Raw genomic sequence first — 26,034 nt, forward strand, 5'->3', positions numbered from 1 at the left:
AGTCTAATTTCTGTCTGTACTTTGAGACTGAATTTTGAATAGCCAGTACACATCTATTCCATTTACTAGCTGATGTTTATTTGCTGACTTAGTTACATTAAAGAGAGAATGCACTTTCAGATGTTCTGGTTCAAATCGCAGATATTTAATAATCTGTTTGGACACAGCCAACCCTTTTGGTCCAACTTTATGACCTAGTAGAAATAGTATGTATGATTCAAGAAATCGGTAGTAATGTGAGTCAGATAGTTTACAAATACTTTAGGACTTTCACTGATGAACAGAACATTTCTAGAGATAAAATTGCTGTTTTTACTTCTCAAAATAAATATGAGTCATCTGGATGAAATGTATTAAACTCTCTGCAACTTTAGGTTTCTGTTTTTTTCTCACCCAGTGTTCCTCATTCATGCACTTTATGCATTCTTTCATCAAATACAGAATCTAAGCCTTTATTTCTATTTAATCTTGTCTAGTGAAGTAGAATACTGATAATGTAACAACAGTGATTACTATAATATTGAGATCTTTAATAATTCATAATTACATCTTATTTATCTCTCATAAGGTGTTTTTTTTTAAAAATCGAATGGGTTCTACTTGTATAACCAGCTCCTGCTCATGAAATTGTTTAATGCAATCTTCGTTTTCTCTTCTTAAAAAGATACTTGACAATTTTGGAAAGAATGCCATAGTTATTCAATCTTGGTAGTGTAGTTAGCTGTCTCCAAATGGAAAGAATCAGCCACTCCAAGGGTCTGCAGTCCATGAAGTGAGAAGGATCTTATGAGAATACCTTGCAAGATGAAGTAAACATTTTGGGTGACCACCACTAGATAGTATCAAAGGAATACAGAATATGCTAGCTTATTCCTGCCATGAAGTGGTCATCTGAACTTTTGCAGCTCACATCTGATACCAGGAGCTCTGAGGAGAAAGGTGGGATATAAATCGAGTGAATTAAAAATCTCCAGAAGACTGACCCCAGAAAAATTGTGCTTATTGTGATGTGAACCTTATCCTGAGACAGTCCAAGGAGTTCCGTCAGGTCCAGTCTTTCTTACCAAGATGTTTCAGTTCCACCAGAGGAAGAGTGCTGGGAGGTAGGGACTGGCTTATGTATTGCACTAACCAAGCAATGTGCATTATGGTTTAGGGGCCAGTTTGGTGTTGTGGTGAAGGCACCAGGCTAGAAGTCAGGAGACTGAATTCTAGTCCTACCTTAAGTACGAAGCCAGCTGGGTGACTTGGAGTCCGTCCCTCTCTCTCTCTCTCTTTCAAACCACCTCTGAAAACATGCAGGGCCTTGTCCAGGCAATTGCCAGGAGTCAAGACTGACCTGAAGGGGTGCACGCACATGTGCACACACAAAATGTATGAAACTAATCACTATCGCAATCCACAGAGAGATCGGGGGATCAGCAGAAACACCACTGACACCAACAGAAACATCTCCAAGATCTTTGATGGTAATTTCAGTTCTCTGAGTCCTCAGTCACTAGGACTCGTCCTAAAAGGTGCCTCATCTTGCATTGCACAGAAACAGAGCACAGGGACAAGCAACAGGGTGCCTTGGCCTTGACCCTCCATAGAGAAGAGCAAGGGGTTGTCCCAGGTATGGTCCAAAATGTCTGAAAGAACCAGGTCGCTGTCTCTATCAGTCTCTGAGTCAGCAGAATATCGTGTTTTCATGGGGCTGACATTAGATGTGTTTTTCTTTCTTTCGGAACAGAGTGTTTAACTTGCAGACTGCTGGCCCAGAATTTTGTGGAGGATTGATAGGATGCAAATGCTTTAACTAGCCATACTTTAGTTTTTGATGGGATAATAAAGATTATAATTTAAATAGATTGACCTTTTTTGCCAGTGGAGTTATATTTTTCAGCAGGGCAACAATGAAAACAGCCACCAACAGAAAGTGATCAGCTGTAGGCAAGAATGCGTGTCATTCGTATTTCTGCAAATTCCATTTTAACTTATTTAAATACTAATTAAATATTCTGGTTATTCATACAATAAGGGTATTTAAACAATTCATTAATTGGAGTTTATTTAAATATTTATTATTTTTATATAATTCTCTACTGAAATATGGAGGCCAAGAATAATTATGTTTTTGAAAAATTAAAAATTAGGCAGCAAATGCTTGAGTTTATATTAGAGAGTTTCCAAAGGAAAACTAAATGAGTGTAAAATGTGATGGGATGTACAAATAAAAAGTATTTGCAACAGCAAAAAATCAGGTGGCATCTACAAAAAGCATTCACGAAATTTTATGTCTTTTAACAAAATCTATTTATTTATTTATTTAACTGATTAATTAAATTTATCCCCGCCCATCTCCTCCCATCGGGGAACTCTGGGTGGTTACTAAATGGTAGTTAGTTAGTTAGTCCTGATTTTGAGCCTCTACAGACTGACATGGCTTTTCTAGAACTGCAACAGCAAATCATTTTTTCTCTCTTTTGTACTGTTCCCTTCCAGTTCAAGTTCATAATAAGATTATGTCTGGGTATACATGTTATTTGCTCATGCTATTGATAAATGTAAAGGTAACACTACATTTATATTATCTAACCTCTCTCTCTCAATCCAAGTCCCAACATGAACTCCTTTCTTTTCCTGGGATGGTTGTGGAGTACAGTAGGGTGTGTTGTATCCAACTGTAGCAACAAAGAAGTCCCGCGTTTCTTTGTTGACTTGTATGAAGAGTTGTCACATGTACCAGGAGGTAGCCACGGTGTCAGAATTAACCAGGAAATCTGGTCTGTAGAAGATGATAGATGAGATGATAGATAGATAGATAGATAGATAGATAGATAGATAGATAGATAGATAATGATGAAAGATAGATAGAAGAATAGATAGATAGATAGATAGATAGATAGATAGATAGATAGATAGATAGATGATAGATAGAAGATAATAGATAGATAGATAGACAGACAGACAATCTATATCAATCAATCAATCAATCTCTGGCCTTGCCAGGACAAGAATTCTCCCCTGAGAAGCTAGACAATTTGGCACCGCATTTCAAATCCGTTGGGCAATCTGGCTAAATTTAATCGTCTTCTGAATCCTTCCATTTCACTGGTGACTTCTAAATCTTAGCTTACAAGAAGAGCCCCCCACCCCTGCCTTTCCCCAAGCATCTTTCATGGACCTGGGTGACAGTAGCATTAGTGCAACAAGCTTCTTAGCCCGGCTTGGGAAGAAAAGCTGTAGCAGTAAAGAGGCATTGCACAATATTCTGTTGCTTTTTCCTCTGCATGTGTAACTCTGAGAAGACTACAAATCTAAGTATAGGGAGGATGCAGAAGTAAATATTGGAAAGCCTTTCCCACCTTCAGTACTCTTCCAGTACAAAATCACTGTTTCCTTTTTTTTAGTCATAGAAGAACGATAATCTTCATGTTTGTCCCCCATGTGAAAAAGCAGATGATTACAGAAGTGTTGAGAAAGTGCCAAATAATTTCTGTACTTTGCTCAGCATAAAAGGAGTTAATGACTGGTTGAATTATCTCAGTTCCACAGGAGAGGGGAGAATATTTCCTAGCACCAGAAAGAAGAGTGTTGTGTGTATTTACAGTTAAACTAATTCTGGGAAGGATCTTATGTGTCTCATCTCCTGAGTCAAACTGTTGGTATCATCTGGTTCCAGCATTTATGAGAAGTGTCTGATCAACTCAGAATCGTAAATTTTGCTGAGAAATCAAGATTTAAATAGTTTCTCCCCACTGACCATTCTTCAGGCTGCTTTGAATCAGAAAAACAATCATAAATTGTAGTGCTGAATCTATGTTGTTGCATGGAGGCCTCTACACTGGTAGACAGCCTGATAAATTAATCACACCATTCCAGAAAAGTACGTTTTTTGTTTGGCAGAGAAAAAATGAGGCTTAGAATTAACTGGTAAAGGAAATAAGGCAGGTTTTTCTATGTATTAATCCTGCATAGCTGATGAGCTGGCTGACCTTCTCTGGATATGGAAATCAATCAGGGTGTGGCCTCATTAATCCTTGGATAGATGATTCCTGTGGGAGATCCTGGGGCTGGATGCTACACCAGGAAGTTGAAGAAAATAAATCCAAAAACACTCAGGAAGGCAAACTGAACAGCTTCCATTTCATCACCAAGAAAACTTGCCTGGGGCGGGAAAGTAGGGAATAACCATCCCTCCCACCAGCCTGGATTTTATACCTTTCTTGGATTCTATTTATTTACTGTATTTTATTATAACTGTTTTATGAGATTTTAATGTTTATATTTTGCGCTTGATTTTACTGTAAACCGCCCAGAGTCCCTCTTTTGGGGGAGATGGGCGGTGGCTAAATTTGATTAATAAATAAATAAAATAAATAAAACCCCAAAGAGTATCTACAAAGTCACCGAGAGTCAAGGGCAACTCTAGGCATCTTCACTTTAAAGGAAGACGGACAGTTCAAAGGAGATCTTACTACTTTGGGGGCGGGGAATGCAGAGAAAAGAAATTTTATTTCAATAAGAACAGTAATCAGAAACTAGCTAGATAATAGAGTAGAATAAAATATATGTCCAGATCAATTGAAATTCAGCTTTTTGCTCAATTCTGCTCTATTGTAAAATACTACAAGGGAGGTACTGAATAGCTACCTTTCTTGGTGGCAGACCAGAGATATAGTAAAACCTTTTAATTAGATTTATATCTCACTGTTCCATCAGTATATTGTGTCCAAATTTCTTTGCCCATTTTATAATACAGTCTTTCACTTGTTCTTTCATTTCAAATTTCAATAGAAGTTTATACAATTTAGCAATGTTCAACATTTGTACATAATTCGACTTCAAATTCTGCCTTTTGTTGCTCAATTCCAAATGTCCTGTTATCTACCTTGAATCGTTCTCAGCTGTGCATACTAAAACCATTGAAAACTAATGATATCTGTATCATATTCTCAATATGGCATGAGTCCTGCAGCTTCTAGTATAAAATGTCCAGAGAAACCTATGGTAACGATGCTTTTTGAAAAACATCTCCCCATTTTTAAGGAAGACAAATTGTAGAAGTGTACATCTTTTTACCTTTGTGTTATGTTTCCTTTCTTTAGAAAGTATTTTGGAGAAAAAATTGGAATGTATTTTGCCTGGCTGGGGTTATATACAGAATTTCTCATTCCATCTTCTATTGTTGGAATCATTGTGTTTCTGTACGGGTGTCTGACCATCGAAGAAGACATTCCAAGGTAAGGTGCCACACGCTCAGTAGGCTTCGGTAGCAAAAACACTGCAAGGTTTGGTCTTTGTTTGGTATTTGGGCATCTGCTAAAATGCACCAAGTCTGGAGCTGAACATGCTACAGAATGTTTTCAACCCAAAGAGGAAGAGCTACTCAGAGCAAGAATGTTGTTTTCTCTTTTGGTCCCTGATAAACCCAATTATTTCCTCCATTCTTTGACCTGGATTTTTATTCCTCAGTGCTCCCTATAATTCAAGTGTTTTAGTTGGTGATATTTGCCCATTTCCTTCCATGGTTGTGTTTAAATGTCATTAAACATCTAGCTCTTGGTTCTGGATTCTCAGTATATATATAAATCCTTTGCCTGTTCTTCCTACTCTTAATTCCCTCTTTGTATTTATTATATGTTTTGAAGCCAGATAGTCATTAGAGATGAACTATGAGTAGGGAATAAAAAAGAGCTACCCTAAAATAAATGAAATGAAATGGTATATAAAATAAAGATTCCTACTCTTCACAGTACTATGTTCTAGCATCTAAAATAATAAACTGATGACAAAGTTGTATTTACTGAATTCTCCACTGACTTTTAAACTTAGAAAATATCCCTAAATGAAATACTAATAGTTGGAAGGATACTTAAAAATAGATACAAATATTAATGATTTTCTGGGTTTCAGCCACTGTACTTGAAAGCTGAAATCCTGCATGCAGGGACCAGCCTTGGCATCTGTTTGCTCTGTTTTGGGTTTCCACACATGGGCCTCTCCTCATGGGTTGGCTGGCTGGCTTATGGAGGTGAGGCTCATGAGCCCCCACAGCCCTTCTTATGCCCCCCAGAACCCACCAGGATTATACTGCCAAAAAAGGGGAACATGTTTTCACATTCCACCTCCTTAATGTGAAATGTATGGTAGTAATTGAAGGATGTGGTGTGGTGGAAAACACTGGGTCTAAGACATGGAGAGGTCATTGCTGAGTTTCAGAGGCCAAAGCATTCCACTTCTTTCTCTCTCTCTCCTTCTTTCTGCACCAAGACGTTCGGTTCTTTCCTTCCAAAATGCCCCTACATCCTCCATCATCCTCCTTCCAAAAGAAAGAGAACCAGGAGCACCTGAGTCTGTGAACTCTGAGGTCATAACAGCATTATGAGAGCCAAGTGTGGGTCCAAGAGATGCCTGAAGGAACACGGGGGTGGAAAACCGTGTTCTAGAGGGCAAAGGAGAGGCAAGGGCCCTTTTCTACTAATCATTTCTTCCTCTCTCCCAACACTTCAGGGGTTCTTCTGCCATTTGCAGCCAGCACCTGAGTGGGGGGAATGTGAATGAAATGGGGACCCAGGGAGATTAAATCACATTTCCCTACCCACATTTTCTCACCTCTGAAGGATTCCCTGTTCTGCTTGCTTATTTCCTTATAATAAAGGCCTGAATCCTTGATTGAAAGAAATGTTAAGGTGTGACTCTTAAGTCATTTTACTTACTACATGGCCATCTTTCCATTATTCATTGTTTTAATTGCACTCCTCTTGTATTAATTTGCTCTATATTTCATTTCAAATGGATGTTCTTCCTGCTGCTCTTTATTGCTTTTTCATAGCACGTTTTACTCTTGTAACCAGGGATGTGAAAGGGTGGTGGTGGTAAAAAAAAGACAAGATGGGGCCTGCAACTATGCAATCAAACCCTTGCCCTTCAAATTATGGGACATGCAACAAGAAGCAGGGCTTCCGTCAATGTCATGATTGAGGTTGCCATCTTGACTTTTGTGACCCCCACCTTGCTTCCACCTCCTGCAGCTATTTAACCTTTTTTGAATATAAATCTGCTGGAAAAATAGGCAAGAAAGAAAGCCCACAAAAGATTAGGAGAAAGCATTGCCTGCTCCTCCCGATGAAGCCACGTCAATGTGTTTCCAATAATAGCAAACAACTGGAAAGACACCTTTCCCTGCATGTCGCCAGCCTGTGATCTTTTGGCCTTTGCTCTTCTCAGCAAGGAGATGTGTGACCAACATAATGCCTTCACCATGTGCCCTTTGTGCGACAAGACGTGTGACTACTGGAACCTCAGTACTGCTTGTGGTACCGCACGTGCCAGCCATTTATTTGATAATCCAGCCACGGTCTTCTTCTCCGTTTTCATGGCCCTCTGGGGTAAGTCTTGCTTTGAATGTTTCTGTACCATAGTAAAAACTGAAAGGGGAAACTAACAGTGGCAGGGGGAAGTAAAATGAGGCCCAGGCAGGGCCTCCTCCTTTCAGTCCCAAGCATCTGTCAGCTTGCATGTGACATATGAATGGACAGACATCAGGAAGAAAGCTCTTTTATAGATGTGGGTCTCCATAGGGCAGATTCACACCCTTAATTTCTCACAGTGGCAGCAGCCCCTTCTAAACAATGAGTATTTTGCTCCAGTGACTTTTCAAAAACGAAAAAGAGTTTGCTCAGCATCTCCACCTCCCTTTCACTAACACCAGTTCCAGTTCTCCTAAGAAAGAGAATCTAAAGGATGTCAGACAAGGTGTAGAAGAACCTCATGGCAATGGTAGCGCATGGATTCCTGTACACCAAAGGGAGTACTGTGAAATTAGTGGGGACAACATTGTTAGGTTTAGGAATCAAACCCAGTTCTTGGATTTCAGTTATCTCATAAGAACAAGGAATTTGCTTTCAAACTGATAACTTGGTAGCTAAAAAATAAGGGTGCCTGTTGGCTATTTTCTGATCCCCTGTCTTTCCATTATGAGACAAGAGCCTTCAAACCTGTCTAGGTATCCTTAAGATTATGTTGCATATTTAAGTGTTTTATTTGGTGATATTTTTGAAAAACAAAATAAAAGTGAAAAATGATTTGGGGTGAAACTGAAGGAAAAGAGTACCAGAAGGGTTATTTTAGAAATTTATTTAGGAATGTCTTGAAAAGGGAAATGAATCCTGTAAATGTCAAGGTAAGGAAGTAAAAAGTTGTGAGAACTTTGAAAAATGGTATGGCTGCAGATGTAGAGGGTAAATTGGAAAAATGCTAAAGTGTGGGAATTTTTTATAGAGTGGCCGGGCCACTTGTTTAACCTGTCTGTGCTGATGGTGTTGGAATTATCAGGGGTCAACTCAGCATTGTCTCATAGGCATAAGGGGGTCTCTCTAGTGAATCGAATCTCCATTGTGCTTGTGGGATGTCACGTGGGTTACCTGATTTCCACTTCCTCCTTCTTCTTGGGCTTGGGGATTAACAATCTCCATTACCTTGTGGGCAGACATGCAAGCAGGAGGTGCTGCGTGCAGCTCCTCCCACTACCATCTTGCCTCCACACAGACATTTCTATTCCACATAGAAATGTGTCTACAAAGAACCAGTGATGAATAAATGCTTCCTACTATGAACCTACCTGTATCCAGATCTACTGAATAAGAGTAAACTATCTCTATTTTCTCCATCTAACTACATTGTGAAGACTGAATTTATTTCTGAACGCAATTAAGCTTAATGTGCAAGTTCTTTTTTGGTTCACACTTCTACTCTGCAAGATTGCTGTTAGCTGCTTGGAGTTCTTTCATTAACCTTTAAAAACTCCATCCGATGGTTGGGGGATCGTCAGTCCTGGTCACAAGGTAGAAGGAGAGCAAGAGGGGATGCAAAACTCCAAAGGAAGGCTTAAGGATGCCTGGCCAGGGGGTTGGCAGAGTTCCAGCAAAAAAGAGGCAAACAGTGATAGTGAGCAAACTTAGGGGGCTGCAGCGCAGCGAGGGCCAGGCCATGCAGAGCTGATCTTTTGCTCCTCAGGTCATCCAGAAACATTTGACTATGAGAAAGAAAGTTTGTGGCATGTTTGTTGATTTGGAGAAAACATAAGATGAAGGGAATAGGATTGAATTGTAGAATGTTTTGTGCCAAACTAGAGTTGAAGGTGGATTATTGAATATTTTAAAACTGCTATATTTTGCAGAAGAAAAGTTGGCATGAGGATTAATAGAATGCTTTGAGAATGGTTCAAACTGAGCAGAGACTAAGGCAAGGATATATGTTGTCCTCTTGGTTGTTTAATATACAGTATTTAGGGATAAATGTACAAGGAATGCTTGTGGAGCTATTAGGAATGGTTGGTTATGGACAACAAGAAGAGTACTGTGGAGTCCTTGGTGCTCTCTGAGCCTTGTTGTTTTCCTGCAGACATTTCATTGCCAGACTAGGCAACATCTTCAGTGTGAAGAGGGAGTGGGCCCTGCTCTCAGTTGACATACTGTGGAGGACAAGGCTCACTCCCTCTTCACACTGAAGATGTTGCCTAGTCTGGCAATGAAATGTCTGCAGGAAAACAACAAGGCTCAGAGAGCACTGAGGACTCCACAGTTCAACCCTGAGCTACAAATACTCACTTTGATAAGAAGAGTATTTTTGTATGCCAATAACCCATGTTGTTAGCTGAGAACCCAACTTTATTTATTTACTAAACAAACTTATGATTTACAATGAATGTTAGATCAACTGTATGATACATTGAGGAACATGAGCCTGCAAATAAATGTATCGTCATGCGCTGCCTGCCTCTGAATAACACTCAGACACTGGTTCGTGGATCAGGCTCTGATTTATTTGCAGGGCAGGTACAGCGTTGGTAGAAAAAAAGCTGAGAGTGACAGGAGCGCGCCGGTGCGGGGCTTAAATACCCCGCGCCGGTCAGCGCCCCCTCGCTCGCGGTCACGTCACCCCCCTTTGTCCAATACGTTGCCCTGCCGGTGGGTGAGGGTTTCCGGGATCGCCCATCATCAGGTTTTCCATTCCTCTGCTGATTGCTTTCAGCTGGGCGATCCCCGTTGTATTGGCGCTGATGGCTTGGGTGTGCTCCGTGATCCGTTTAGTTATTGTTTGTTGGCCGTTAGTCGTTGTGGGTTGATGGCTACTTATCTTGTACCCCTTCACCTATTTCCTTGCCATTGTCATGTGTGCCATTGCGCTGATGACTTTAGCTCAACGGCACTCATGACATATCCAAAGCCAAGGTAGTTGTGCATGGTAGTGATTTATATATACATGGTAAAAACTAGTGCAAGTAGATGAATTTGCAGACCCCAGTGGAGTGTTTATCAAAGATGAGAAAAGGGATGGAGAAGTTTTGAGACATGCAAATACTGCTAGAAGGATAGTGAGCAGCATGTGCTCTGTTGTAAGGAAAGAATATTGGTGGAAAGATGTAAAAATGGCTCTGTGCTTCTTCTGCTTTGTTATATAACATGAAAGTTGGGTTATGTCAGTAGTGGCATAAAAGGAAGTTGAGTGCACTGGAAATAATGTACTTAAGTACTTAAAAAGGAAGAGATGGAATCAAGAACGAATAGTGCCAAATGAGTGTGAACTGTATACAAAAGCGAGTGACCAGTGGAACAGAAACACATTGAGGTGGCTTGATCATACAGAGAGAATGAATGAAGCCTGATTTGCAAAACAGAACTGATGAGTGAATGGGTTGAGAAGATGGTTGTGGTTGGATGGAGCTGAGATCTCCAAAAGAGGGAGGTGAGAAATTCAAAAACTTAAAGGCAGTGTATGAAGCAGTGAGTGGGCATGGTAGAAGGAAGGACGTTTTGCAAGGCTAGTGAATGGGGTTGAGGTAAACTAGATTTAGTTACATTTTCTTTTTTTAAATGTTAACCTATTTTGCTTACTATTTCTCACTCCTCTTCTGCACTTTCCTGAAAGGGAACTGCATTATGGATATAGAGGCATGAGTATGTGTATGGAAGCCTCTTTGGAGATCTGAACCAGTACTGAGAGAGACTGTCTTGACCTTGAACCGCAATTGCCAGAAAGAAGTCCGTAATAGGAACTTGGATTGGAAGATGGAATGGCTTTACTTACTGAATTGACTTTAGCTGCTGATTTATAACTTTGAATTGTTGGTCTCTGACTCTGGACTGAGCAGCCAAGAGAGGAACAACCATGTGTGTGCCTGGGAGAATTACTTTAAAAGCCACTCTGGAATCACAGGGTAGAGTGGGCTGTAAATTCAATAAATGAATTACCTGCAAAGACACTTGAAACTGCAGGCTAAGATTTAGGCCAGAATGAGGATTATCATCCTTCCTCCCCGTTGCACCACCTCTCTTAAAATGTGCCCATTTCCTGAAGGCATTGAATATGTTCCAGTTCTGCAGCTATGGGTGATGGTGGCGGGGAGGAGATGTAGGAACGCAAATGACATCATGACCTAAGTAGGCTCCATTAGACATGTGGCCGAGGAAGGAGCAACTATGCATGCGTGTTCCCTATTTTACAAGAGCCGGATGTGTGTGTGTGAGTAGATCTAATTCTAGCCACGTTGACAGTCAGAGCACACAAAAATGGAACATCATGTTCTGCGGGGACTAGGTAGATATTGAGCATCATATTATTCCTTATTTCATCCTCTCCCAGTAGCAGATAAGCTCAGAAGGTATCTAGCTTTCCTTTTGCTGACTGGCATCCCTCTTTATTCTCATAAGTGAAGCCAGGCCGTCTTCAGTAAAATGCTGCTTTATCACATTGAGGATGCCTGTTATGTACTGTGTGATAAAGACCTTTGAAGCACAGAACAGCATGTTACTTATGCTCTGTTGCCTTGGCTTTATTTCATTTGTAAGAGGATAATATATAATAAGCATCTTTCATCTTCCCCGCTTTATTGCAAAAGAAGGGGGAGACTGCTTGCTATTAACACCAGGAAAGGAAGTTTGCTCCCATTACCTGATCTAACGTCATATGAGCTTCCTTTAGAAGCCCAGATACTCAGGTTACAAAGCATTTGTACTCCACAAGCAAAGTTTACACTTTGCAAGCCAAATATTTGTTCGGAAAACATTCCCTCTCCTTTTTTCAGTTAAAGTGACTCTCCATTAATAATTCATTATCACAAAGGAAGACAATGGTGGGGGTTTGTCATTGTTTGGTTTTGTTTCTAGTACAGTTTGTTTTCCTTGCTTCTAATGTATTTAAAGATTCAGAGTCACTGCAAGCAGAGAGAGGAAGGGAAAGGAAGGTAGGGGAAGTATATTTCAGCTAAACAGTTGCAAAAAAGACTTTCCTTGGTGATGCTTTGTTCCCTGGAGGCATGGGAACTGGCCCAAGTCAAGGGTGAGAACTTCTGGGACTCAGCCCTGGGGTAAGCAGGCAACGTGCAAAAACAGGAAACTAGTAGGTATACCAATATTTTAGGATGGTGGTAGCCAGTAGGATGCATATCCCCTAGTAACCCGTCATGTTCCCTGACCCAATAAAGAAAAAATAATAATTAAAAATAGAACTTCTCTTTTAATTCCTTCTCCTTCCATTTTTACCAAGCTGGCTTGTTATCTGAACCTGAAAAGCGGCCTGTGCTTTGTGGAGAGGACATGTTGGCTTCCCTGGCTCAAAGGTGTCAGCAGGGAGCTTATTTCTGAGATAATGTTTTTGGATAGTGACTGGCCGGTGTCTGACTTAACGATCTGCTGGCACATGTGATGGCCTCTCAATTCCGGATAGTAGTTTGTGTCAGTCCACAGAGCGTAAGTCAGCCAGATCCTTCCTGGCCCAGCCTTGGGACTGATCGATGTAGTTGGTGTGCAAGCTGCACTGGCTCCCAGCTTCTTTCCAGACGCAATTCAAGGTGCTGGCTGTCCCCTTTAAAGCCCTCTACAGTATGGCACGGGACCAGGTGATCTGCGGGACCGCCTCTCCCTGAGGGGATCTGCCCACCCCACCAGGCCAGATAGGGTAGGCACGCTCAGGTCCCTTCCCTGACCTATTGCCCTCCAGCGGGACCTTGGAAGTGTGCCTTTTCCACAGCATCCGCTGCCCTGTGGAGCCACCTCCCCCAGTGATCCAGCAGGCCCCCACCCTCTCAGCCTTCTGGAGCGCTGTCAAGAGCCGGCTTTCCCCCCCGGCGCTGGGGCAGAGTGCAATGGAGCCTGTGGGTGGCTGGTTGGGGGCATCCCAGGTGGGCGCCTGAGGTGCTGGGGGGGTGGGGGTGTCTTTGTTTTCATGGTGTTTTACTATTTTGTGGTTTTATTGTTGTTGTGAGCCACCCAGAGTTGTGATCTAAGATGGACAGCCATACAAATCTTTTAAATAAATTAATTAATACAATGCTAGATTTATATCCCACCTCTTGCTTAGGAGCTGAAGGCGGCGTACAATGTACTCCCTCCGTGCTTTTGATGCTAGGGACTTCAGTGTTCCATCTGATGCTCCTCCTCTTCCATTCGCCCCATGGAGGAAGGTCTTCTGGAGCTGAAGAGTCCACGGAGGATACTCACAACTCCCTCAAGTGATGTCAGGGGGCTGTGAAATACCTGAATTGATTTTAGTGTCTGTTTGGGATGGATGAGAGCAAACAAACTGAAGGTTAGTCCAGAGCAGGGAAGTAGGAAGACATGCTGCAGTGGATGGAACTCTGTGGAGCCTCAGGTGATGGAAACAGGAAGCTCTTTGGGAGAATCTGACTCGGCCCCCCTGCTGACACCCAGGCTGGGTCACTGAAGCATGGTGCGCTTGGGACTGCCTTTAAAGCCGGCTCAGAAACACGGAACGTGCTTTGGCACGCCCCTCCCTGAAGGTGCAGTTGACTCCCTCACTCCTTGCATCTTGTTTTTTTTTATTATATATATCATTTTTGTTAAAGATTTTTTTAAGGGAGATAAAAACAAATACAAACTAAGGTGGGATAAAACATAAATAAATAAAATAAATAAATATAGAGAAAGAAAAGACAAGAAATCAAAGAGAAAGCTAAAAGTGCAAAATGGGGGGGGGGAAGAGAGAAAAAGTAGAAGAAAAAAGAAAAGAAAGAAAGGAGAAGTATATATTATATACTTATGATATTATAATAATATAAATATATTATAAATATAGTTATAAATACAGTTATAAATGTATCTCTTAACTCTCTTCTTTCTATGATCTATCCTGTCTAATCATCAAAACCATAAATCATAAGTTCATTTTTCTCTGTTTCACACAAAAAGTCTAAAACTTGCCACCTTGCAAGGCAGTTAAAGCTGTACTATTCCAGCACAGCTGTAGTAGATGCTGCTTTATTATGTCTGTTTATTTTGATTATTGTTGTTCTGCTCTTTTAGACTTGCCTTGTTGTTTAGTTCTTGCCAGAGACTTTGCTAATTGGGGCAGTCTACAAATATTGTAAAATACAAAAATAAATAAAAATGTGAAGTTCTTGGTGCTGAGCTTGGTTGTTTACCTGCAGATCTTTCATTATCCAGCTAGGTTGAACCCCAGACTCACTCGCACTGATGCTGTTACCTAGTTGGCTAACGAAATGTCTGCAAGCAAACAATCAAGCACAGAAATCATCAAGGACTCCACAGCTCAACCCTCAGCTACAGATATTCTCTTCTATTGGAATAAATAAAAATTAAATTAAATAAACCCTAACTCTATAAAGTAATTCTTTGAAATCTGCTGACATTTAGAGTCTTTTGGTAATGGAACTTTCCTTTTGTGATTCTGAATTCATTTTGACTGCTGATGTCCCCAAAGGCTAAGATTATTTCCATTGGCTGAATAAAACGTTCTGGGTACCCTCTTGAATTTGGAAAGCACTGGAAGTTCACTTGAAGTGGTGTGTTGTTACTTGGTTGGAAGGACCTTCAGCAGGATAGTGAGAGATCTCTGCCCACTGTCCTGGTTTGTGAAAGAGCAAGCTGGTGATTAATTAGGACAGCATTTCTCAACCTTGGCAGTTTGAAGACATGTGGACTTCAACTCCCAGAATTCCTCAGCCAGCCATGAAGTCCGTACATCTTCACGTTGCCAGGGTTGAGAAACACTGAATTAGGATGTAAGTATTAGCTTGGGTCAGTTTTTGAAAATTCTCACAAGTCTTTACTGTTTGTGAGAAGAGCCTCAACTAACGTGCAGCAAATTGGACTTAGTTTGTAAGTAAGTGCTATCAGTACCAGAGAGATACATTTATAGGGCAGACTCTGGAAAGGTTATTCTAATAGAGAAAGTATAATCTCTCAAAGCAAACGTACATTATGAGAATGAGTCATTCAGTGAAACTGATTGGCAGGTCATTGAGGAGAGGCAAAAAGAAGGGCTGTTAATGAACATAAGGAAATCATTACCATGAGGTTTGCTAATGGGTAGCAGCTCAGAGGACTTTAAAAACAGACGACGGAAAGGCATGGGGGTATACCCGGACAGGAACTATGACCTGTAACATGTCTTGACTTATAATTACCCAATTATCAGATTCTGGACACAAACCAGAGAGGTCGGCTATTTCCATTATGTGACACTAGCGAGCTTCCTTGGTGCAGCACGTGCTACAAAGAAATAGCAACCAAGGGAACAAAATCCTGCTGAGAAGCATCAGAATTAAATCAAAGTTGTTGAGAGATGTATTTAGACTGGAATGTGGTAATAAATTCAGCTTTATGGACTTTTTTCAATTTCCAAGCAAATACCAGATTTGTAAAAAAAAAAAAAGATCTGTACTGTTCAAACACAGCATATATTCCTGGTAGAAATATATCCCATCTCAAAGATGCTCCTTGCTAGAAATGATTCTTAATGGCAGACTTTGGTGTGGACTAGCCAAATTCCAGTTAAATAAATGCTATTGTGCTTTTCAAGCTTAGGCACCCAGGCCATAGAAAGACGTCTGGGAATGGCTGAAAGTAGGCCCTCTTGCTCAACAGTGACATGTATCCTGGCCCCCCTGGTACCTCCAGGCTGTATGGGTCCTCCACAGATTTCGGAACCTTGGACAGTCCATGGATGAAACTTACATGTGTAGAAGTAGCCCCTTTGATTTGATGCTCCACATGCATGGAATGGAGACCATGGTAGCCTGGTGTTTGAGGGATGGAAGAAGGCACGAAGGCTTTCATTCATTTTGTGTGCATGGGTCCAGAGGTATGACCAGAGATTAAGTAAGGAGGCTGAGAAATCAAACCAGGATCCAGAAGAATACAGCAGGAAACCATCTCTCTCTTGCTGCCAAGAAAAGTACAGGAAATGGGCCATGTAGCCATCAGGAGTTAAGCTTAGCTCAAGGGAATTTTTACCTTGTTGGTAGGAAACACAATCTTATTTCAGTATTTAATACAAAGCTCTCTTACAATGAACAAAATTGGGTTTCTTTCATTTCAGCCACAATGTTTCTTGAAAATTGGAAGCGTTTGCAGATGAGGTTGTGTTTCTTCTGGGATCTAACTGGCTTGGAGGAGGAAGAAGTAAGTGCCTTGGAAACCATTCAAACATGTCATCGTTTTTTCCTCATGTGTCCATGGACTTTTATCAATTCAATTATTCAAATCGATTTGATGATTTCATTCCACAAAGCAAATATAAGTAATTCAGTACTTGGAAATGAACTACAAATGCAAACACAATTATATTATTGACTTGCAAATTCAGATTGGATTTTGGTTGATCCCTATATACTATACCCTGAATAGGCAAGATATTCAATTAGAATAATCAACAACATTGAAAACTAAAGTAAGTTTGAATAATACAAAAATAATATACTTTTTTTAAAAAAATCAAAGACTGTGTAGTTAGAAGCTAGAATGGTTTATCCAAAATGGAAACCAGAAAGAATGTATAATAGGTCCAAGGAACATACAGCCTACGGAAAGACAGAGATCAGAACAGCTATTCATTATATTCATATTCTGCCCTATATCCTAAAGTTACAGTTTTCAAAGTGACACAGTGACATAAAGCAACCATGCAGGTATTTAGAGCAGCATAGGGAAAAGAAATATCACAGTTTACATTTATGTTTACCATGCCTACTTAGATAAAAACCAAAGCAAACCAGAAATGACTCTGAAAGACAAAAGTTCAGGTCTGAGAACTTTTTATATCACAATAGGACAGACACAGTGTGTATTAAGACATCCTTCTTTATATCACAGTAGGACAGACTTATGATTATTCAGGTGATGGTTCCAATGAAGAAGTTAAATTGTGATAAGTAAAATATTGAAGAGATCAATAAAAAAGTGGAAACTGGGTCTAAAGCCCACAGGTGGAAGAAAATGCTGTAGCGAATCCTGTCTCCTCTATTGATTTTTAACTCCCTGGATTGGGGGTGGGGGTTAATCCCTTTTATTTCCTTTGTGGCAGAGGGTAAGGGAGGTCATTGTAGCTTGCAGGTGGGGGCAGATGATGGTCTTATCTCTGGTGGCCACTTTTCAAAGCCAGCAGGTTCCTTCGCCCCTTGCAACTGAGGGTCCTCACGTCTTGCTGGTAGTTCTTGCTGCTTCTGGAGGACAACCTCAAGTTTTCTGGCCATACAGTACAGCAGCGTTTCTCAACCTTGACAACTTTAAGACGGGTGGAGTTCAACTCCCAGAATTCCCCAGCCAGCAATTTATTATCTGTGGCCTGAAATAGACAGTCCCAGGAGACACTGTCCTGTGATTTTACTAAATACATAAATGAGTCTTAGGAAAGAAAGAAAATAATATATTTTGAGATCCTTAAAAAAAGAGAGAGAGAAGAACAATGAATAATATTGCAAAGCTTTTGCCCCTAACAACATAGATACATAAAATTATGCTGTAATTCAGCAAAACACATTAATCATCTATTGAAGTGGATTCCAATCCACAAAATCATTAAACCAAAGTAGGTTTGCTAGTCTTTGAGGTTTTAAAAGACCCTTTGTTAGTTTCTTTTCATCCTGTAAACTTTAACCTAAGACTTTTCTTTTGAAAGATGTATTTTATGTTCCTCCATATGTTCCTTAGCTCTTTAAGGTGTACCAGACCCTTTGGTCAGTTCTCCCCATCCAAATTTCTTTAATCTGGAACTTTTATTTTGACCTATCTGTTTTATGTGTCCCTCCCCCTTGTGTTTGGAGTTCCCATCTGAGTCTAGACCCAAGGCTGGCTGGGGAGTTCTGGGAGTTGAAGTCCACCCTTCTTAAGGTTGCCAAGGTTGAGAAACATTGCAGTATGATGATCCCAGAGAAGAAGAACCCGGGAAGATACAGGAAAGATCCTGGAATAATGCTGCAAGCCTCTGGGGTTTGCAAGTGGGTTCAGGATCTTACATTCCTGGTAGATTACTTTTATATTGTTTATATTGTTTACTGTTACTATTACTGTTATATTGGCTTTATATTTCTGGGTGTTGAAATTGCACATAGTACTGAGCCCTCTTTTGGGGACCCTCAGAGTGCCCCCTGCCAAGATTGCTGAAATCTGATGGAACTTTCCTGCCATTTTGATAAAATGGCAAACAGATTAAAATATACAAGATCTACATTAGGTGTTTCACAGTTCTAAAACCAAGGAGACTCAGCCCTGTCTGCCTACGTGGTACAACTCCCGTGCTCTGGGCCGTTGGCTACCCCCAAAATGCCAAATCTACCTCTTGGCCTCTAAAAGCCTGCCCACCTCTGGAATAACTGAAACAATGCTTTGGTCTCCTGTTGAGGTCAACAGACTTTCGCCAGAGTAAAAAATTCAGGATCTAGCTCTTGTTTCTAGGATGGGAATTCTCTGTTTGGAGAAGTTATTTGGTTTTTCTCTCTAGTTTTATCAGTCTGGGATTGTAATTAAATGATTTGATTTAATTTGATCCCGTATAGCTTGGCTCCCAAGGGGAATGTCTGTCAGCAGGGCCTACTTAGTTCCAGCATCACAACGTATAAGTGTGTAGGTACAAAATATCCTTCTATGGTGTTCCTTGACTCCTTGAAACTGTTTATAAGGAGTCTCCTTATGGAAAGAATCACACCAATTACTTCAATAAAGGAATAACCAACTCTTGGCATCTCTTTGGCCGGTGCAGACCAGCTACTGCTGCCATGCATCTCTCTCGTTCTTTCTCCTAAAGTTTGGCTTCTCTTCTGCAAATAAAAAATCCAGCTTTTTAAGACACTTTGTGTGTGAGGGTCCATTCTGAGGCACAAAGAGGAAAATGTTACACTGAGGCTAGAATCTTGTGAAATAAACGCTCTCTTGAGTCAAGCCCCAGATCTGGTGATTTCATGGGAACATGGAGGTGGTTTGCCATGAACCCCCGGGAGTCGCTCTTTGAGTGAGATGGGCTGTGACAAAATTCGAAGTATAAAGAAATAAATAAATCTTCTATCTCTGACCCTTCAGCCCAGCCTGCAGCCTTGGGATTCCCTAGTCATCTCCCATCCAAATACTAAACAGCTCTGGCCTGTTTATTTGGTGATGAGGTCTCTTGGAGTGCATAAAGGCAGAAAAGAAGATGGCAGTTACGCTTCGGGTTCTCCAGAATCCACTCTATGTACATTTATTCTGTATTTTAAAGTGTTGGCTTGAAACTTGTTCTTCCACCCTTCCTGCTACCCAAGTACACCAAGGAGCACATAAAAGTGTGGCTTCTCTTTCCATTTAGGCAGTCATAACTCTTAGGTCACAAGTGTCTCTTACCAGAATTCTTGCCCTCCCGTTCAGATGTGTAGGAGCCAAGATCCAAGTAGCATCTGGATGGTTTTTATGTGGTTTGCTGCTCAGATGTTAAATGTACTCCACATTTTTATTTGTTTTAGGAACACCCCAGGCCAGAATATGAAACAAAATTATTACAGAAGAAATCCAGAACTGAAAATACCAAAATCGTGAGTCAGGATGAGGTAGGACACCAAAGTTTATGTCGTACTTCTTATTCCCGCACCTGCTTTATGTTTCTATTAGGGCTGTAAGCTGTAACAGAATATTGTGTAATATGCATAACTACAGTCTATTTGACTAACGCTTTATTAATAATTCTTAATAAAGCAAATATGGACGGGTTGAGAGTTTAAGAGCTTTTGTCTTTGGGGCTATTGTCATTCTGAAGCTCTTGTAATTGTGAAATAATCAGAGCACTTCTGATTTATATGTTGCTTTCCTTTTAAAAGAAAAAACTGTTGAGATTTCAATATGATGGACATTTATTTCAAGTTAATTGACTGAGCAGTACACAAGGGAAGTGACTGATCTCTGAAAGCAGAAATTCTATACAGACTTTGCTGCGATCATTCTCAAGGGATCTGAGTGAATGTTCCTTGAGGATTTAGTCTGGTTCACAGTTTAACTGACATAATTCTCATTTCCTGCATTAAACAGTGTTTCTCCATACTTTGTGATACATTTATTGCCTGAAAAAAAAGTACCAAGATACATGTAAAAGTACATATTTTCAAGTTAAAATTGAGGAAAATTGAGCTGTGGCTCAAAGGCTTCACACAAATGTACCTTGTGAGCCACTTGTGCCCCTGCCTGGACTAGGAGACCATCCAGATGGTCACTCATGCTTTGGTCACCTCCCACATGGACTGCTACAATGCACTGAAGTTGGGGCTGCCCTTGAAAACCATTCAGCAGCTGCAACTGGTCCAGAATGCAGCAGCATGGGCAATTATTGGTGCATCTCACTGTGCCCTGGTAAGACCTTTGCGCCATGATCTACACTGGTTACTGGTAGGTTCTGGGCACTGTTACTGCCTATAAAGCCCTTCATGGCACAGGGCCTGGTTATCTAAGCGACAATCTGTCTTCTGCCCGCCCTGTGCAATTGGGCAGAGTTGACCTGCTTCAGGTCCCCTCCATTGAGCAACGTCGTCTGGCAAGACCTAGGAAGGGCGGGTTCTCTGTTGCAGCCCCTGCCCTCTGGAACAACACACCCCGAGATCCCTCTGGCCCCTGCTCTGACTTGGTTTAAAAGAGCCGTGAAAACCTGGCCCTTCCCCCAGGCCTCGGGCCAGACTGGGTGAGTGACGTAGCCCTGGGGAAGTAGAAAGCATGGGAAAGAGACTCAGAACAGTCTGGTCTTGCCCTGTTGTCCTTAAAAAGGGGGCAGTGAAGGTTTGGGACAGGATTATGCTAACAGACCTTACATAATAAACTAGCATTCCTGGAATCCCTGTGGTGTCTGTTTCTTGACTTGGCATTCCTCGAAGGCTGATGCCACCACCCTTCGTCCAACCCAGCTGGAGTCCTCAAAGCAGCAGGCCTTGATGGAGCTGCTCTGAATCCTTGGCAGCTCCACGAGGCTGCAAGGCAGCAAGCCCGGGGTTGTGGGAGCTTCATCAGGAAAGATGAGAGCATAAACAAAAGGTTTGCACTGTTCGACATGTCTCCACACTGGTATCTTTCTGTCTGTTAGCAAGGCTTTCCCTGCCACCAAACAGGAGGGGTGCAGTGCTCAGGAGGGCACTGGCATTACCTTATATTGCATTTGACCCCTTTGACATTTCCTGGCATAGATGAATGTCTGGCACCTTAAACTCTTCATCAGTTGGTCATCACAGCTGCAAGCTGAGCTGATCAAAGGAGTTGCAATCACCCGTCACAGATGACAGATCAGAAACCCACTTCACCTTGCTTAGATCAGATAGGAGCTTCCCTTGCTGCCTGTGAATCTTGGTACTTCAGCTCCAAGTTCATAGAAATGTTGGAAGAGCTGACCCCCGGCCAGCCAACTCACACTAAATTTCTCCATATCACTTGCAAGTCCTCGAGTAACTTCTTGAATTGCCGTTTATAGTTTTCTGCTTTTTACGAAGTTAATTCTTCACAGCTGCAGGCATTACTCCATTGGTTTATTATACTGTGGCATGTTGACAACTGTGAAGAATCCATGACGAAACAATTGTGCTGTGAACGCCTTTTGTAATCAAATCATAGAAAGGGTGCTATCAGTTGCAAGGGTGCTCAGTTTATCTGGTGATGAGGTCTGTCGTGTATTATTGACAACACTTTGACAAATCTGTCTTCAGTTCTGCTGCTTGCAGAGGCAACCTGCCTCTCTTATCTCACCTGGAGGTATAACCGTACGGTAAAGACTGCTAATTGAGCAGTATCACATGTGTCAATAGGGTGGTGCCATGCCACAGTGAAACTGGCTCTAGCTGGGCATGATAATGCCAAAAAGTCTGTTTCTCTGTGGTCAACAGCTCAGCCATTCTGGGACATTCCTTGATAAATCCACACCCTGTGTGTGGTCTGAGTTCCTTAGCAGGAAGTTCACATCCAGGGTAACCTGCTTGCACAGCCTTAATTTTTTCCTGAGTTGCTCTAACGAATGCAAATGGGAACAAATAGGGGCTGCGTTGTTAGACCAGAGGCAGCATGGAGAGGCTGAACACAGATTGTCGATCCTCTAAAAAGCTACACAACTGTAGCAGTAGGAGATTTTAATCACCCAAGCTCTGCCAAGCATGGTCTGTCCAGGAAATTTTTGATCTGTCATGCTAACAACTTCCCCCTTGCAAGAGCATTAGGTATCCTTGAGTAGGCATAGGAGGAGGAGAGCCTTGTCAGCCTATGGTGGCAAAAGATCAGGAGGAGTCTGGCAGCACCTTTCCCAACTACTTTTATTAAAGGAAGAAGCTTTCACGAGCTGCAGGTCCCTTCATTAGATGGCAGTTGTGAGAAGAAGGCGAGAGGCAGGCAGAGAGGGGAGTGGCAGAGAGCAGGGTGGGGGAGAGTAGGTGGGAAATGGCGGGGAGACAGCACAGGAAGAAACATCTCCCTCCCTTACCACAACTGCTTGCACTCCTTCCGAGAGGCAGAAGGGAACTTTAGAGCTTCAAATGTCCCAAATTCTTTCTTTCAAATGTTCCAATTTCTTTCAAGACACATGGTAGCCTGGTGGGTACCTGCGTCATTAATTCATTGTTTCTATAATGAATATCCCTTTTCCACCAAAACTAGTGTTCACGAAAGCTAGTGATATGATTGGATGAAAACAGAACTGTAATTAAACAAACTAGTTCCCTAAAACATGTCGTAGATTCCCCTGTAGCATATTGATGTAGCAGACAAATTTTGGAAAGATTTCCTTGAAAGTGAGGAGTGTGCAAACAAACGGTGCCATGCATGGTGCTGCCAATAAATTCCATCCTAAGGGGAAAAAATGAGAGAAATTTGGACATAGCCCTGCATCTGATAAGCTTCAGTAGAAGCTTCACATTCCGCCACAGCTAGCAAACTTTCGGGGGAGTGCTTACCACCTCCCCCAGTCAGTCATGAAGTTCACCTGGTAAAGTTTAACGGTTTGGAAGTTGTGAATCAAATTGGAAGAATTTTGTCAGATGTCAAAACAGTTTCACTTAAGAGGGTGTTCCAATTCTGTGCCACAGTAAGTTACTTATGTTGTAATGCTGTGGAGGAGTGTTGTTCCATGCTAAGGAAGAACTGTGGTTCTTTGGACTGAGGTTTTGCCATAAAAGGCAAGGAAAGTACAGCTGAGCAAAATGTATAGAGCATTACATTATCTTTGCAAGTGCCCAGACTGTTATGGTGCATTAAAAATATACAGAATGGATATGATTGTAATGCATGTACAGTATAACCCTTGGCAGATGTTCTAAGGAAGTCCATTAGCCTACCTTCTTCTATATAGCAGATTTTTGTCTTTTGGGAAATGTATTTCTTTATGTAACAAATTGATACAGCCACTCATCAACCCAAGAAGCTTCCAACTCAGAAGGCCTATTTAATATCCACAATCTGAGATTCGATCTGCACAATTTTAGGTACTCTGGAGGAATTTATAGGAAGCTTATTGAGCAGGTTTATGCAACCTGTTCACTTTTTGGGTGGATCTGGTTTAGGTTAAAAAAAAAAAATGTCTGTTCAGTCATAGCGCTCTGTATGAAAAGCAAAATAGTGAAGGACAGCCTCTCCCTCCTTTGCTTACAATTAGCTCAGCTGTTGTTTACAATGCCATCTCCTCTCCCAATTGATTGAATCAGGAAGCATGGCCATTGCGGTTCCCATTCATCCTACTGGTAAGGGTTGCTCCAGAGCATGCTCAAGTTTGAAGACGATGGAATCACATGGGACCATTCTGAACCTCCATTCCAAAATTCCTCCTCTTCAGAAGTAGGCAAAGTTTGGATACAACACGTACCAACCGCCTACAACATGGCTGATGTTCAGTGGCGATGAGATTTATACTCCAAAACACCTAGAGCTGAAATAATTAGGCATCTGAAAGGTCCCCTGTGCAAGCACTGAGTCATGTCTGACCCTTTGGGGGGACGCTGCTTTTGCGACGTTTTCTCGGCAGACTATAGAGCAGGGTGGTTCGCCGTTGCCTTCCCCAGCTCTCACCATCCCCAGCAAGCCGGGTGCTCATTTTCCCAACCTCAGAAGGGTGGAGGGCTGAGTCGACCTGAGCCGGCTGCCCGAGAGAGAATCCAGCTTCTGCTGGGACCGAACCCGGGTCGTGGGGAGAGTTTCGGTTGCAATACTGCCACCTGCCCCTCTGCGCCCCACGAGGCTGTTAAAACACCTGGAGTTGACCTAATGAGGATAGTTTTATTATTGTTGAACCCTCCTACTTACCATGGTGCAATCTTAAAACAGCCTTACTTACTGAGAATGAACTAGACTTGTCAATACATTTCATGTAAAGTGATCACTGTAATCACATTATAGGCCATAATCTGTCATTCTGCTGCTATGACATCTGTTCTAAACTGTCTGCATTAGCTTCCAATATATTTTGAAATTCAATTTGGGGTAAACTTGTGAAGCCTAAAAGGCCTAGGAATTGGGTTCATTGTAGAGCCAACTATTTCTTCATATTTTTGCATAGACTTGAACATCTGTAGTGCAGTCCCTCCAACTGAGTGCTGAGTGTCAAGTGTGAAGCAACTGGAGAGTCGGGCCTTTTAGTATGGACAACTTGCTTGGCTGTTTCCTTCCTTGACAAGCAAGAACTTCCATCTTTTCACTGACATGTTAAAGCATTCTTATCATTTCAAGACATGAAAGTTGTCTGTCTAGTCATGATTGCTGTATGTTTGGTCTATTAGATTTTTCTGAATTTTATTTTTGTTTCTAACTGCTGCTTTATTTAATGTTGTTAGCCAAAAATCATACAAGTCAGTTAGTCAGCAAAGTTGATTCACAGATGATGGGCTTTTTCTGTCAGAACGTTCTGAGAGACTAGCTGAAGAACCCTTTGAATTCATCCACATGTTCTAGATCTTCACCATTTATCTATAATTTGAAATTGTTCCTAACAGCGCAACTACCTTGGTCTTCAATACATTTGTTTACTGATCTGTATATCTCATTGGCTCATATAAACTGTCTAATCATTCAAGTTTTCACCCAACCATGTAGCATCCTCTGCATATGAAAGTGCACATAGACTCAAGTCCCCAACCCACATACCTTTGGGTAGGCCTTCAAGATAGTCCAGGTCAAGAAATGGACACCACAAGGATTCCAGGAATGCTACTTCTGTGTTGTAGGGTCTGAAGTCACCTGAAAGTCTGTTCGAAGCTTTCGCTGCCCCTTTTTAATGACAAAAAGCTCAGTGTGTGCTCTTTCTCACGCTTTCTACTTTCCCAGGGCTGAGTGACTGTTCCTCTTCTCCCTCCTCTTTCTCAAGGCCAAAGGTAAAATCTTCTGTGCCCTGATGTGGCCCTAGGCATTCTGTGTACATTTATCCAAAGTATATTTAAAAACCAAAGGGACACCACACATCCTCGCCTTAGACTCTTCTCTGAACCAAGCACGAAGCATCACATTCTCACCATTTTTATCACACTCCGCAACCAATTTCTACTCCATGTTCATCCAAAACATTCCATAGCTCAAACCTAATCCATTGACCATATACATTCTCCAAAACAACATGTAAGGAACTGTCTTTCTCTCATTTATTCCTTGAGGAGATTTGAGACATCTCTTTTAATTTACTGGCAATTAAGCCAATCTTCATTATTTTCCATTGATTTGCATTGTCCCTAATGCAGTTTTTAGGTTGCTGCAAAATTTTGATGAAAAAGCATAATCTCATTGTCTAATTTTTTAAAAAGTAACTATTAGAACATTCACTTCAAGA

The 26,034-nt window shown here is 41.4% G+C and overlaps 1 protein-coding gene across 2 annotated transcripts in view; it reads left to right on the forward strand.

Annotated features, from left to right (window-relative positions):
* The window catches only part of ANO2 (anoctamin 2), a 126,108-nt gene that overhangs the window by 43,060 nt on the left and 57,014 nt on the right, over nt 1-26,034 (forward strand). The window contains exons 8-12 of one of the 2 annotated variants that reach the window (XM_063308380.1): nt 5,091-5,225; nt 7,213-7,373; nt 16,345-16,427; nt 19,547-19,558; nt 19,736-19,804. In XM_063308380.1, the coding sequence (XP_063164450.1) occupies nt 5,091-5,225; nt 7,213-7,373; nt 16,345-16,427; nt 19,547-19,558; nt 19,736-19,804 (460 nt within the window). The remainder of the gene's footprint in view (nt 1-5,090; nt 5,226-7,212; nt 7,374-16,344; nt 16,428-19,546; nt 19,559-19,735; nt 19,805-26,034) is intronic. The other variant, XM_063308379.1, reaches the window with a different exon arrangement.

This window comes from Candoia aspera, chromosome 7, assembly GCF_035149785.1.
Source record: "Candoia aspera isolate rCanAsp1 chromosome 7, rCanAsp1.hap2, whole genome shotgun sequence".
Taxonomy (NCBI): Eukaryota; Metazoa; Chordata; class Lepidosauria; order Squamata; family Boidae; genus Candoia; species Candoia aspera.